At 48.0% G+C, this 16,101-nt stretch overlaps 1 protein-coding gene across 1 annotated transcript in view; it reads left to right on the top strand.

The window, feature by feature from the left end:
- Nucleotides 1-16,101, top strand: part of HPSE2 (heparanase 2 (inactive)) — a 112,551-nt gene that overhangs the window by 10,018 nt on the left and 86,432 nt on the right. Inside the window, exon 3 of the mRNA XM_055720057.1 lies at nucleotides 3,728-3,889. Within this exon, the coding sequence (XP_055576032.1) occupies nucleotides 3,728-3,889 (162 nt within the window). The remainder of the gene's footprint in view (nucleotides 1-3,727; nucleotides 3,890-16,101) is intronic.

Here is a 16,101-nt window from a genome sequence, read left to right as displayed (position 1 = left end):
CTGGTACGGTGGGAAATGGTTAGTGCAACACCTTGGTGCAGGTGACTCCCCGAAAGGAACTGCTAGAGCTCAGCTAGTCCTGGGATGGACATCTTGCCCTGGGCTGGGACTGCTGTGCTTGTGTCGCCCCGAGGGGTATTTTCTAACTTGTTCTTCGAAATTTCCCTTGTTGAACTGGGTGACCTCCATAGGCGGCATGCTGGCAAGCTCTGGAGGTCTGCGGGTCCCACGGCAGGACGGAGAAACGTGCAGGCAACTCGGCACCGAAGCGGCCTTTGCCAATCGGCACCCTCCGCCCCGGGCCGGCGGGGCAGAGCTCTTGCCGGGCGGGGCAGAGCTCTTGCCGCTGCCGGCGCCGCAGCCGCTCCCGGCAGGGCTGGGGCCCAAGGCGGGTGCCCCCCCCCCCCCCTCCCCCCCGCCGCCGGGATTTCCTCGCCGTGCGCCGGTGTGTCCCGGCAGCCGCAGCTCACCTGACCGCCACACGGGTGTGCTCCCGCCATACCGCACGGCGTCTGCCGGCCCGGCCCCGCGGGCCCCGCGCCGCCGCCGGGCCGCCCCGGAGCGCCGCGCCGCCGGGGGTCCGCCCGGCCGTGCCGCCGCCGCGGGAGGCTGAGCTGGCCAGGGTACTGACCCGGCACGGCACGGCACGGCCCCGGCACGGCCCCGGCCCCGCTCGGCGCAGGGCTCGGCCCCTGCCGGCTTTGGAAACCATTTGGCATCCTCTGGGGCTCCCACATCTGGAGTTCTTCTCTCGCACTTCTGGCAAGGGCTGCCTGGGCTCGTGTTTTGCTGGGCAGTTTCTATTTTTTTGTTTTCACCGCCGTTCAGGAAGGCGGCGAGTGTCCTTCTGCCGGAGCCCCTGCTCGGGGGCTGCCCTGCCCACCGCCTCCTGGGGCACCTTGCTCCTCGGGCCTTTCTCTTTGCTATCTCATCCTTGAAGATCTGCGGGCTGCGAGCTCCTTGCTGGCTGTTTCCCTTGGGTTGCTCTTGCTGAGCTTTCCCTTGAGGCTCCAGAAGCTGCAGCCTGCCGCCCCTCTTCCCCCGGTGCTGCTGGTTCAGGAGAGTGGTGCGGAGGTGCCGTTGCCTCCTCCCCTGCACCGAGCACAGCCTGGTGGGGTCTGGATGTCCGGGCACTGAGTTCTTGGGGGAGCTCCATACCCCAGACGTCAGCCCTGCGTTTAAGCTGGAGCTACAAGGAATGTGGGCTCCACCTCCATTTTTAGGTCTTGCACAAGTTCCTTGGGTCCTTCATCGATCTGAGAAGCCAGGACCTTGCGTCTGCTTCCTGAGTGCCTGCAGTGGCAGCTCTCTGAGCACCCCGTGAAGGTGACTGCCGGAGTGCCCCCACTTTCTGTGCCCTGCAGGCCTGCTCCCCAACTCTCCCACGGAGAGTCATTTGTCTGAATGTGACCTGACTTCCTTGTGCTAATCCCTGTCATGACAGCTCCATCACTGAACGACAGGACTCTGAATACTGCTTCTGCTCCTCATTCCTGGGCCGGGTCCCCTGGGCCTGCCTGTTGTCCCCAGACCCTGCTGACAGCACGCACCCCTTGCCCAGCCACGTGTTCTCTGTGACCGTGGTCCCTGAGGAGGGAGGCAGGGGTGTCGCACGGGACCCGCTGCCACGTCCCCTTGCACTCTCCAAGGTGCTGTCCTGGCCCCTCTCCAGGAGGGCAGGGACCCTGGTCCTGGGCCCATGGTTCCTCCACATGGCTCCACGTTGGCTCTGGTTTGGGTTTTAGCAGCCCTCCATCCCTTTTAGGAAACAACCTTGTTTTGACCCAGCCTGGACTCCTTTAAGTGGTTTGAAGAGAATTGGAGATGGTGTATTGACCATCTGGTTTCAAACCTCAGTCTTGTTCAGATGTGTTTTCCTCCATTTTGCCTTGGGGCTTTGGGGGGGTGTACACCAGTTGCGTTCAGTCCTGTAGAAAAGAAAATCCATCACCTGGGAAGGTGAATGACCATTCGTGAGCTCTGGGTGACACCAGTGGCCTTTGTGCTGTGGGAGAGTGATAAGACTGTGTTTCTCAGTCTTCAGTTTTCCAAATATCTCACACAAAAGGGGTTCAGGATTGTATCATTCATTAGTTGGGCAGGGTTTGGATAGGCCTAAATCTTACCCAGTGTCTACCTAGGAGGTTGTGCACCAAAAGCACTTGGTTGGGGGGTGCTCATTATCTGCCCTTTATTCCTTCCTCTTGCTCCATCTCATCTCTCCACATTGAAGCCCCTGTGCTGTATGTGGAAATATGGAGCCATATTTTCATGCTAGCTGGATGCTGCCCTATCTCTACTCCTGAGCATGTTAGCTGTGGGTGGAGGAGGGAGCTCATGACCCTGACTACAGACCACAGGTGCTTTAATGACGTTACTGTTCTGACAAGTCTTTTTTTAGGCAGGTTTTAGAGAAGCTGTGTTAATCCCAAACTATGTAGTAAAGAAACGGACAGAGCACAACCTGGGCAAGACAAGTATAGTGACTCTATAGGAAACTAGGATGAGGCTCAGAGACAGGAGGATAATGTGGCTTCCAGCCTCCACCTCACCTTTGGAGGGGGGTTCCCTGCTAGGGCCCAAGACAGAGCAGAGCTCTGAACCTAGGTTTGCTGAACCTGGGATTTGACACCTTGAATGACAGGAGCATGACTACTGGAAACAACTTGTGTTCCTTGATATGCATAACAATAATGGAGCTGGAGAGTGCATGTGGAGCAAGATGTGACTCTCTTCAGACAATAAGCTCCTTCAGAAACTTCTAGCTAGATGGGAATTAAACCAAGCAAAGCGCAGCCTCGTGATGCAAAGGGTGACCTCATACAATGTGATGGAAGAACTCCAGCTTCCATCCTTCCTTATCAGTGCTGGCTGGCTAAGATTTTGTAAGAATTAGACACAGCATATGGTGCCTGTGGATCTGAGCATGTTACAGAGTTTATTAAACCCAGAAAAGGACCTTGCAAGGACTAGTTTGCACCATTCCCCTCCTATTTAGACTGAACACATCTTACTTGATTCTTGTTCTACCCTGCTTCCTCCATCTTTCTATTTCCCTAGCAGGTGAGTAGTTCTAGGAGAGGGAGTATAATATTCTTATTTCAAAATATGACTTATAAAATGCTCTTATGAAGAAAAACCAGTTGTTAGATAATTGACCTGCCTCCTGAATTGAATGTCAGGAATTAGAAGGGTATAGACACCGGTTCAAAGATTTGTAAGCCATGCTGACCTAACTCTAGCTGTGATGGCTGCAGTGAGGATGAACAAGGTGAGAACAAGCCTCCTTCATCACCTCTTCGACAGACAAGGGTAGATGGAAGCCAGGGGTCACCAGAATGGGATTTAGTGTTTTATCATTATTTAGTGTCAAACACACCAGTAACAAGGTTGTAACATAAATGCTGGGAGACTTTTGCACTTTCCTGCAAGAGAGCGGTCATCATTGTAGGAGCTCAGCTGCTGGGCAGGTGAAGGCTGGAAGGGGCAGTAGGCTCTGTAAGCATGTTGAAGTCAGTGACTTGAGCTTTCTGTGGAAGAAAAGGAGACTTGAGCAGAGACGGTTCATTGGATAGGTGGATCTGAGGGGTTTGGACCCTTTTTTTGGGTTGCTCGTGCTGAGTGATGGTTGTGTGGCTGTCATGTTGGCTGGTGCTGATCCAAGCATCTGGTTAAAATAAAAGCTGAGGTTTGGCCATCTCCCTTTTTTCTTTCCCTTTTGCTGTAGACATTGTTCGCAGCGACATTGCCCTGGATAAGCAGAAAGGCTGTAAGATCGCCCAGCATCCTGACATAATGTTGGAGCTACAGAGGGAAAAGGCAGCTCAGATGCACTTGGTTTTGTTAAAGGAGCAGTTTTCAAACACATACAGCAACCTCACGTTAACAGGTAAGGCTGCAAGACCAGCTCTGGAGCCAGGAGATGGGGCTAGTTCTTGCTAACTCACAGGTGTGTCGGGTGCTTCACCTCTCTATGAATCAGCATCTCTCTGGCTGCCTCTGTTTCCTACCAAGATTACTGGGTGCTGGGAGGGAAAGGACCTGCAGGAGCTTGTGGTGGACTCATAAGGCCTCTGTGGCTGGCACCTACGCAGACACTCCAGATTTGGTGCCCCTGGACAGAATGTTTTCTACAGCCTGACCTAAGCAGAATACCACAGCACGTGAAGTGCTGGAGAAATCTCCCTGCTAACAGTTCACGTTGATGGGGCTGCAGCAATTACTAAATTTGGAGTCCTTTAAGCTGCAGCTGATTTTTTTTTCTTTCCAGAGCATGCACTTTGTGTGAACCCAGTAAATATTAAAGAGCAAATATAAAGGGATAATGGCCCAGACAGAGATGAGAGGATACTCTTTTTCTGGCAACTGTTTGTATTATCCAGGGAACAGAATCTCGAAGGATGGAGGACACTGCCACACTTTGGATACACATTTAATGGTGCTTATAAAGGACTGATGTCTTCAGGCAGTGAGTGGGCAGAAGGACGGGATCCCAGCAGCCATGAGTGTCCTTTCATAGCTGTTCTCCTTATCGCTACAGCTGGATGAGCCACAGACGATGGGAAGGAGGAAGAGACTAATAAATCAAACAAGATCCCCTTCTCCTCTTGCTGGGTCCCTTTCCTGTGAAAGGCAGGGAGGCATACAATTTTTGTGAGAGGGAGGGCCCTGTGCTCTGGCTAGGGAGGAGATGGCAAGCCCCATGGTGGCCCTCCCCTGCTGCTGGGCTGGGAGAGGCAAGTGGGTCCTGGGCAATCTCCTCCCCCACCCTGTCTGCTGTCCAGCCTCTGCCTTGAAGCCAACATGGGTCTTCGTCCTCACCAGTGCAGCAGTGAGCTCTGGCTCTCCTGGGGACATCAGTTGTGCTGGACCTCTGGGGGACCCACAGAGGTGGGACGACGATACCAGGGCTGGCAGAGGGCTTAGCCCAGGGGCCAGTGGGCATCGGGGCCACGAGTGTGGCTTAATTGCATCATTCCTGAGTGCAGAGTATTTAAATGGGATCCTCAAGAGCCATTCCTCATTCTCTGTAACGTAATCCACTTGGCTGTTTATTCCCAGTACAACTGCTGGAATCAACATTGTCAGCTTTTCCCCTGACAACTTGCTTACTTTCCACTAAACAAACTTCCCTCGAGAAGAGAAGCTGCTCTCCCCTATCCTCCTTCTCTCACTGCTTCAAAAGCTCCCCAGCATTGCTCACATTTTTAACAGAACCTGCAGAGCAGAGGTGCTACCTGGTTATCAGCTCAGCTCTTAGCCTTTCCAAGTGTGTTTACAAGATAGTTCAGAAGGTTTTAGCTCTGACTCTCCAGGGGAGAGAGAACAACTTCACTGGAATACTACCCAAAGAACTATTTTAATGTCCTTTAACTCCCTTTGAATGTGAGCAGAGCAACTTCGTAATTGTTATGAAGTTTAATCTTTTATTTCATAGACGTAGTCTGAGAACATGGACTCTAGACAGCTAAGCATAATATTTAACTGGAACTCTACTAACTTGTGTAAATATTTCCCTTCTCTGTGATGGATCTGGTGTTTGGGGTGGGCAGAGGGGATTGTACATCTGTTGCAGCAGGGCATTCCTTACCTTCAAAATTCAATCAGCCAGAGTTTGCTTGAGGACTTCTTTTTGCTCTGCACAGTGGTTTTGTACAGTGCTGTAGGGAGTCCCCAGGTTGTGAGGTGAGGTGCAGGAGCAAGGATCCAGATCTGGCTTAGGGAGGGACAGTCAAGGACTGAGTTTGCAGGGACAGAGTACCTGGGGGATCCCTGAGAACTGTGTTTCCTCCTGGAAGTCTGTATCCAGGAGTCACCTGGCCTCATGCAGCGTATGTACTGCGGATGACCCTCAGCACTCAGTGTCCAACCTAGACTGGGAGAATATTCAACTCCATGCCTCTGTGTAAGAGGGGATCCTACTACTGCTAGTTCCTACAGCACTTTAATTGTACCAAAGAAATGTAAATGGAGTATCTTGCCCAAAGTCATGTGGTAATAAAGGTGCTTTACAATGGGATAACTACTGTAGGAGAACTTGGGAGTAGGAATAGCACCGTGAGGCATCTTTATTCCCCTGCTACTACCACTGTAGTGATTTGGACAAAGAGTCTCCTTCTCTTCCTCCTCCTCCCATATGACATAGTTATACAAACAGCTTGAAAGAGTATAGATCAGGCCTCCCACGCTGCCTGCAAGTGTTGGCAAATGATATTGCCATCAAACTTTCATGGAGTTTCCTATGGCTTTAAGAATGAAAGCTCTTTGAGTGCAGGGAGTGTGATTCTGCAGTCCCTGTGGCATCAGTGTAAATCGTTTTTTTTTTTTCAAATCTATTCACCAGTTGCACATGGTTCCCAGTGTGCTCCTTATCTCGGTGATCAGGCAGGGTTGTGGTTTTGCACTGGGATTTCAGCTGCTCCCAGCAGCAGGTACCTCCAAGGTAAGAGGGTGTCTTAAAACGAAATGTGTTTTTTTGTGCTAAGACACAACTGAGACTGAGTGAAACCAGGCAGTGTTTCTGGCTCTTATTCCTTCAGGAGCACATGTTAGACTGGCTTAGGCCACTTTGGTTTCTCTAAGCAAGTATGAGCTTTCCTTAGCTCCCGTCTGCAGGCTTTCCCTTGCATCTTGCATTTGCTTTTTGTACGCGATCTTTCTAGACTTACTGAGCCTGCCTCACTGAGATCAGTGATAGTCTTTGATCTGTGACAGTACTATTTAAATGCTGTATAACATTTTGAGGCTTATTAATCTTTGCAGTTTCCCCCTTGGTGCTCAGAGATAGGTATCTCATTTCACAGGTCAGCATTCTCTGATGCTTCTGGGTAAGCCAGTGGTAGAGCAGGGGGAGAGTGCACAGCATCGCCTGCTTCTCTCTGGGAACTGGCGCTCTCAGCTCAGACCATGGTGGGATGGGGGAGGAGGAGGAATCTTTCCCTGGAAATGCTTCTCTGCTCCTTCCTAGTCTAGTTAGGTGGAGCAAGCAGTGATTCTTTTATAGCTTGTATCATCTGGAGTAGAAGTTGCAATCATCACACCAGGCTTCCCTCCTATGCAGCCCTCAGGAGAACCGTTCAGGTGACAGTAAGGTGATTTTGGAGCCCTGGAGCTGAGGCGTGAATGCACAGCATCGGGCTGGCAGCAGGTGAGGTGTGAAGAGCTGCCCAGGGCAGCAGAGACACAACATGCATGCAGGTTTTAGAGAGCGGAGCAGCAGCAGGCAGAGCTTTGATAGATTAAATTGGAATTCCTCCACCTGTGGTGCCAGGTTGGGCTGGGTTAACATACTGCATTTGTACTTGAAGAGACTGGATATCTGCAGGTTTCTGCACTGTTAAGTAAAGCCCGTTAAGCCCAATGGAAGAGGGAATTGCTCAGGTCAATAGACATATGTGAAAAACTGTCCCCTCTTGTATTTACGTGAGGTGTTAAGTGTAACTGAGCTTCCCAAGATACAAGTACAAACCATAAATTTCCCTCTAGGGGTTCTTATCCTGAGGAAACCAAATAGTGCCCCACTTCTCATTCTGAGCAGTGGAAAAACATCTCTTCCTTCTGCTCTACCTTCTGCCTGAAGCTACAGTGCAGATTACTTCACTGCATCAGGAGACTAGTGATGACAGCTCTCCAGTCTGTCCTACCACACCACATCTGCACTGAGAAGCTAGTGAGGAGACTGCAGAGTGTGTGATGGGAAGCCCTCCATCCTGACACATCATGCAATGCAGCCTCTCAAAACAGCAGTTAAGGGAGGAGGCCTGTCCCACAGGGCATACACTGCTCCCAGTTGACTCCCTGTGGCCCCAGTCTGCTGAGGATGTTAGCAGAGGGTCTTTTCCAGCTGCACTGAGAGAGGCTCGGGGAATTAAATCAGGTGGGAGCTGATAGGAACAGAGCTGAGAACTGCTGAAGAGTGTATTTCACTGTTGGTGTCCAACACTGCAATCAGGTGTTTTACATTGTCATCCTATAACCCCTGCTAAGGTCATTAGATAAACTGCCATAACAGCAGCTGTGAGTTCTGTGTGAGGCTTTCCTTGGGAGAATCTACTTCTGGAGTGTTAGCAGCCAGGGAGAGACCCTCTTCATCCAGGGTAAGTGGTATATGGGTGGGTGAGGTGGTGGTGGTGGTGGTGATGGAAGGGCGCACACCAGCTTTTCCCAAGTGGGGATACGTAATGGTGGGATGAGTGGGGTGAAGCAGAACATGGGGGAGTAGAGCAAGTGTGTGGCTACTGTAAAGCAGTCATGTGTGCATTCCAGCACAGAGCAGGAATGAGGGCGGTGTGTCTGTATGGAGAGCTTGTGAGTGAGATGCTGCCCCAGAGAAATATGTTTTTCTCCTCCCCCATGAAGACAGGGAGAGCCACAGTTGTACTTGTTTCTTGGCAGGGAATCACACAGCTCAGGTTGAGCACCTGTGGTGTTTGTGCTTCCTGCACTTGTGAACCTCCCCTGGTGATTCTGAGATTCCTGCTGAATTGCTGTGGTTCTGGGAGATGGTGGTCAGGACCCCATCCCATGGAGTGCTGGGTCCGGAGGGGGCTGGCTCAGAGGCTGCCCTCACGAGGGGTGCTGAGCAGAGAGCAGGGCGTAGGGCTGGGTGTGCTTTTGGTGCCTGTGCTGCTGGGCAGAAAGGCTGCTCCGCTTGTTTTTGCTGGAATTTCCCCCAGATATATGGTTTTATCCCCAGTTACAGCTAACTTCATGAGGCTGGAGGGGGGGCTGCTTTGAGATGGGACCTGGGAGGGTTGTTGCAGAGGTAGTACAGCTTTCTTGCCTTTTTGGCAGCTTGTTTGGGGTCAGCAGCCTAAACATCCTGTGGTCCGCACAGCAGTGATGCTCATCGTAGCTGGTTTTACAGGGTGCTGGTCTGGGGTGGTCCGCGCTGCGCTTGCTCTCCAGCTTTCCCTCAAGGAGAGAGCTGTCTGGGGCTCTGTAACAGGCCTGTGAGTGGCTTTTGGATCAGCCTGTCTGCCCTTCTGTCCATCGCAGCCCCTTATAATATAGATGTTATCCAGAGCATTGTACAAAATAGATCTGGAAAGGACCTTCAGAGGGCATCTTCTAGCCTTTTCCATGACAAAACAGCTGTACCTGGACCTCACTTGGAGAAAGGTGTATAAGAAGTGGCAATATATTTTATGTAATCAGCTGATACAGTTGAAAAAACAGACAGACTTTGGGGGGATTTGAACCTTTTGTTGGGGCTGAAGAAGAAAAAGTAGCATTCAAAGCTAAGTACACAAAACAGTTTCCCCGAGTTTGTTTCCTTGATTAGTACAACCAGGGTACTGGTGGAGAAGTCACATCAGCAAGGCAAAGACAATAATTTCATCAGGTCCTATGGGAAGGAGCGAGGGTGAGAGAATCACCATGAAACACTGCGGGGTTTCCTGGGAGGAAGGGACTGGGAAAATAGTAATATGTCATTAAAACAATATCTGTACTGAGCCCATAGTTAATGACCAGCAGTGTTGCTGGATCACTTTTGAGGATGGTTTGCAGGTGTCTTGTGAGACCTTGGAATCAGAGCTGAGGGGATGGTGCTGGGGAAAAAAAGTGTGTGGAAAAAACCCTCTTGTGACTGAGTATTTTTGTGCCATTATCAGTTGTTTATATGAGCTCATTCTGAAGCAAAATGTTGTTTGTTTTTAGTACACAGGTTGCTGAAGGTGTTTGGTGCATAGCTGAAATATATCATGTTCCTGGGCATATGCGTGTGAAGGCAGCAGGGTGTTGGGGCTCAGCAGCCAGGCACCAGCATTGCCCAAGTTGTGGGGACATCGCTGTTAACTGGTTCAAACTATGTGGCTTTATCCTTGTTCTTAAACCTCTTGATGTACCCTCCCACAACAATTTGTTCTAGGGTGTATTTATCTATATCATTATGGAGTTGTTTTTAAAATATCTTGCTTCAATTTAAGCCCATTACGGCATGTCCTCTCCCTGTGGACACAGAGAGCAGCTTACAGTGCTCCTTTCCTCTTTGCAGAAATCTTTTACATATTTGAGGCTTGTTATCGTGTTTCCCCGAAGACTTTTGTTCTCTACACCGAACAACTGCCTTTCATTTGCTCTTTCCTCATGGCCATGTTATTTTCAAGTTGAATGACACGTACGTGGTTGATGCTGCCTCTTGAGGTCCCTTTCAGCCCTCTTTAAATTTTTTTGTGGTTCTGTGTTTTGTTGGGGTCTCTTGGGCTCTCTCCACTTGGTCTGGGCTGTTTCTGAAGCACATTGCCTTGAAAAGAGCCCAGTATCGTAGCTGAGGCCTTTCTTGACTGAGAAGAGCAGCAGGGTTATTTCATGTACCTTGTGCGTGACACTTCTGTCTGTATAATCCTCTATAATCATGGATTTTTTTTTTTACAATATTGCTTGTTCATGCCTGCACTTCTCTATACAGTCTCCCAACCAGCTGTGTATTCCCAATATGGAATTAACTCTAGACTATTTTCCTAATTTTCTAATTAAAATGTTATATGAAGCTGGGGGTAAAGCTTTACAAAAGTAAAGGTGTAGAACATCTGTTGCCTCTATCTCACAAATGAGACCCTTTTGCTCTAAGAGAAGGCAGTTGCCTTCATGTGGCAGGGCTGTTGCTTCCAGCCCTTCCTTGCAGATGGATTGTTTGATGATTTGTTTCAAAACTTTTCCAGGATTTGAAGTTGACTGTCCTGCAATTTCCTTGATTTTTCAACTTGTTGAATATAGCCACCACATTGCCCTTTTCCAGTCTTTTGAAGCCTCATCTGTCTTCCAAAAATTCCTAGAGATAGCTGCTTATGGACCTCAGCCTATTTGAAAACATCAAACTTCAGTAATCTTCATTTTGCTCATGTGCTACCACCGTACCTTACACTTCTGCTCTGCTGCTTTTAATTGCATTAACTTTGTGCTCTTAGCTATCCTTTTTTGTGAAGTCTGAACCAGCAAAAGCATTAAACATTTCAGCTTTAACTTAGAGTTGTTCGCTATTGTGAAATTGTGTCCCAATTTATACCTCCTTGCTTCCTGAGACAGCTGCGAGCCAACCCCCTGGGATCCCCTGCCTCCTCTTACCCTAATTAGTAGTTTTACAACTCGTTGTGCACTGATGGGGTGTGTGTGTGTGAGAGAGGTCATGAAGGTGAATCTCTTTTTCAGGTGACACTCTCTAGTCTGTTAAGCAATACTTTGGCTTTCTCATTATCCAATTTGGTTATTGCTTTTGTAACTGTGGGGAACATGGCTTAGTACAGCGTGTTCAGTATTTATCAAGTTCAATTTGCTGTCTGATTTAACTAGCCTCACAAGAGAAGATATTTTATAAATTGTGCATCTTAAAATTAGCAATTATATTATAATATGTAATGTCATTACCAGAACCAGCCAGTTCAGGGTGCTTTGTAGAGAATAAAGAAAACGCATAAACCTAACAGAAAACAGATTTCGGTGGAAGGGGGGAGGGCTGACATGCACTAACAGCTTTGGAAGGGCTTGTGGCGTGTTCAGTGGCATAAACCAATCTATTAACCTTTTTTCCCTGCTCAGGAGGTGATGAACTCTTTGGTCTGCCTCTTCCCACCGATGTAGTTATCAAATGTCTCCTTGTTGCCGCTGGTGATCCCTGCTGCGTGCAGTTTCTGTTGAACACTTGGCTCTTTCGCTCCGTCTGTCTCTCCTGATGCTGTTCCTTTGTGCTCATCCACATCAGCCTGATGGAGTTTCCATTTCTCCTTCATGTGCTGCAGCCATGGAGGAGTCTGTGATTTACCCTTATCGTACCTCCCCCCCCAAAATAATTTTCATTTGTTCCCTTATCTTGCTGTGTGTTTACAAAACACCATCTTTCCTGAACTCCCTTTTCATTCTGCATGGAATCTCACTTGCCAACCCCCTGAGTTTACTGAAGCCTCAGTCCTTACAAAGCACTGTTTCTACCCTGCTGCTATTTTCCCTTCTATTCCTAATAAGTACACACACTCAGGCTCCCTCACCCATGGTGCTTTCCACCTTTATGTTTTTTCCCGGGTTTTCTCTCCTGATGAGAATAAAACCTCGAGGAGCCTCCTTCCTAGTTTTATTCCTGTCTCTTCTTTCACGATTTTTTTCTCTGTGCATTCCGGGAACTTGATGCAAGGCTGTGTCTGATGTCTTCCTTCTCTGGCAAATGTGTGGGCAGTTAAAGGTCCCTAATTACCAGTGGGTTCTGTGTTTCAGATGCTCCCAATAAGCCTGTGCTTCTGATCTCCCTGATTTTGTAGCCTAAAGCAGACCCCCAGTGTGCCAGTGTCTGGGCTCCTTCCACTCTTACGTTACACAGTGGTTTTTATACCTGCCCTTTGTACTACTGAATTTCACCTCCTGCTTTTGTGCTGGGCCCCCAGATCATCCAGACCACCTTGTGTGATATTTCTCATCTGCTGTGCTGAAGATAATTTTTCTCTGTGTCAGCATCGTGCTTAACTCTGACTTCCAACCCCTGGAGCTTGCTTTGACTTCCCCCATCAGGTTAGAAACCTCTCTCCCCCCGCACTACTGTAACGCCTGTGAGCAGCAGTCTCATTGTGTGGATTTTCCTCTTCCATAAGCTGAATAGATTTGGCTCCTTAAGTTTCACTTTGCTAGAATCCCTTCATAGCTCCTCCTTTGTCCTGTGACCATGCAGGACAGACTTTTCCATCCTGGAGATACAAGCTCTATATTGTTTTCCTGTACGTGTATTATCTTGTGCTTGGCTGAATTAAAGCATGCTTGGTTGGATGGTGGCCATTTAGCTGTACAAATTGGATCACAGGGTAAATGGGGGCTGTTTTGTTTGTTATTTACTAACCTACATTTGTGCTATCTGCAAGCTGCCTCTAAGGATATTATATTCATATTTACCTGAACGATTGATAAAAACACTGCATCCTGTGTGATGGGAAGCAGAGGATGGATATGTTTTTGTCTCGTCAGCCACTTCTGTCCACCTAGTTATGCCAAATTATTTCTATTAATGCAAGTTCTTAAATCAAGCTATAACATCGGTTAGACAGGACTTGATTCTGTACAACATATGTTGGCTGGTAATTAGCTGAGGCATGAATATAATGAATTATTGGTAGATTCTCATATTGGCTTTTAATTACTCTGTCTAGGTCTGCTTTCAGGCTGACTGACTGTCACCCCCTCGGTCAGCTAGTCCTGCCTAAGCACGGGCATGGGGTTAGGGCTCTCCTGCCCTTCTAGAATTACTTGGCATTCCGAGATTTATTAAAAATTAGCATCAGTGGGTCAGAGATCTCCTTAGAGCACTTGGAGGTGCAAATTATCCAGGGTGGGTGATTAAACAGTGTTTATCTAAAGCAGATGTTATCTAATGTCTCTTGGTCATTAGTAAACTGTGAAGTATATCATAGTCTTATGAGTTCATTATCATATCTTTCCCCCCCAATACAAAGCATGTACATTTAGAATTTTGTAATTACATTGGTAATTTTACTGTGTGCACAGAGTAATGGTTCTACATCTCTGTTCACATTTCCCTTCTTTCCTCTATATTTAAATTCTCACTAACTCGGCAAGTCATGAATTTTTCCATCATGTTTTTTAAATTAATTTTCTACACTTTGCAATTTGCAGTTGGTTGCTATTTCTTTAGCTTTACAATCATGGCTTATATTGTTTTCTATTATTGCTGTCTATACCACTGGATAAAGATGCGTTTCCAGCCAAAATCCCCTTCCAGCATGGTGATGGAATATGCTGATGTTGGCCATCTAAAACAAAGCAAAAAAAGCCTTTAATTATTCCTTTGGATTCTTTTGTCCAGTATTTTCTTCCCAGTAACTTAATTGGGTAAATTTCCTCAGCCTGGAGAAGTTGAAGCACTTAATGTATGTATTTCTGACTGGGATTATGGTCCCATTAGCTTTTCTCATGTGCAGGCTTTGAGGAGGCAGCCGCTGATGCAGACAGAGCAGGGAACTCGATGTCAGTTCCCTGCATTTAAAAAAAAAAAAAAAAATCCTAGCAAATTGTGACACAGCAACAAATTTTGCTACAGTTGGAGGAGTATTGACATCTTCAGCAATCCAGACACCATCCTGTGTATTTGCTCCCTGTGAAAAATAATAGGAATGGTTATTCGGGCATTGCTGGGAAGCTTGCAGCCGGGAACTGGGTATGTGTGTCTGTGGCGTGCAGGACACATCTTTGACAGACCCATGCCTTGTGGCTGGGCTAACTCATGGTGAAAAGAGGGGAGAGGCGCGGCTGGTAAGCCTGGCTTGGCGGTGAGCAGCGGGGATAATCTCTGTGGCCGGACCCTGGCTCCTGCCTGCACTGTGTTGCTCGGTGGGGGCACTGCCTGCTGGTGGGAACACAGTTTGGTTCCCAAGGCTTGTTCTCCAGTTGCTTGCTCTAACCCCTTTTCCATCTGTCTGTTCATTTATTATTTACCGCTTTCTCTTGCTCTTTTCTATGTTAGCTGGTTCCTGATGCTCCTGGTTCAGGAAGGGGCTGTGTTATGGAGAACATGAGGGCAGCAGCAAACACCGCTGTACTGCTCCTCTGCCAGCCCTCCTTATTGTGGGGATAGGACTGTGTGGCATGCACAGTTAATTGAATTATGTGACATCTTTTCAGAATTGAAAAGAGGGTCAAAATCTTGGAAATGAGAAGTTCTCGGAGTCCCCCATGCAGTCCATGCTCTGCTTTTTCAGAGGCTCATACTGGGGATGGATACGCTGGGGTGGGAGAGTAACGTGAGAGCCTGTGGATATGCATGCTTTGTGCAGCTAAAAGTGGTGTGGGGAAGAGCGAGGTTACAAGGTGTTCAAAAGAAATTTTGGATCTCTCTTTACTTCATTAAGTTTTATATTGGGTTGCTGTGCCAAGAGACACAATCATTGACTTTCTTAAAGAAATGAAAAATTCCATGAATTTAAATAGATTTTTTTTTCTGTTGAAAAGGTGGCAAAAGCAAAGGTTTTGCAGGAGAAACTGAAACCGGTTCAAATATAATTCTATTAACTAATTAGGGAAACCCTGGAAATGGGACCAAGACTTGCAAGCCTTTTTTCTTCTCTTTGCTGGGGCACTCCAAGAATCGGATCACCTGGGGAAAGCATGTTTAAGAAATACCAGATGGTCTCTGCGATGCTCCAGCTGTGGACAATCACTCCCAGCCAGGCAATCTGCCTTGCTGTCGAAGCCCTCTAAAACTGTGCTGCCCATTTGTCATGCTTCTCCAATTGCAGCGCTCTGGATAGCTTCTTTTTTCCTTGTCTGGCTCTTCCTTTCCAGTTTTTATCACCCACCCCCTCCATGAGCTAATGTAGTAACATCCCTTCATTGGCTATAAATCCATTGAAGAGCCATATATAAAATATTACTTTGTTAGGGAAGATTGGGAAACATCTGTTTTTTACCCGTAAGAGTCAGTCTCTACTTGTCTCATATGGCGATGTGACTATTTATATATTTGTAAAGTAAAAAGGAGAGAAAGATGGGAATCCTAGAAATAATTTGAGTGGAGCCTCTAAACGGAGGAAACTGATTCAGCTCTGGGATTTGTTTGGAGGCTAATGCTGTGGGGGGAAGTGGGGGGCACAGGCCAAGAAACTGCTTAGATGTCTGATAAACTAACAGTTGTACCAACTGCATATATAACTTATCTACTGCATAGAACAGGAAACTAGGAACAGTGACAGTCCTTAGGTAAGTAGGAGACTATACCATAGGGGTGTACATGCATAGCAGTAAAAATATGTATCTATGGAGGCGTTGCATTTAGGTGGGTATGCCAGGACATGATGTCTAAGCCTGCTGGCATGAACTGCCTGTCTTCCAACCTGCTTAGCACTAGTGCTGTCTGCTTTCACTCGCACATATGGCACTTAATCTGTATCTTAGTCCCCTTGTGGGACAAGGGTATTGGTTTCTGTGCATGCATGGGGAGGGCTGGCTCTGGGTATCCCAAGGTGGCAGTGGTGCAAGAGCAGGATGCTGAGGTGGCATCGTGCCTGCTGTGGGTCATGACGTGAGAGCTTGGGGGGATATGGAGCCTCTGGGGCTGCTGTGGGAAGTCCCAAAGAGCCACCTAGGCCTAGGATGCTTTGTTCGTGTTGC

This window comes from Falco cherrug, chromosome 9, assembly GCF_023634085.1.
Source record: "Falco cherrug isolate bFalChe1 chromosome 9, bFalChe1.pri, whole genome shotgun sequence".
Taxonomy (NCBI): domain Eukaryota; kingdom Metazoa; phylum Chordata; class Aves; order Falconiformes; family Falconidae; genus Falco; species Falco cherrug.
The sequence above is the reverse complement of the archived record's forward strand: the minus strand, read 5'-3'. Positions and strand labels throughout refer to the sequence as shown.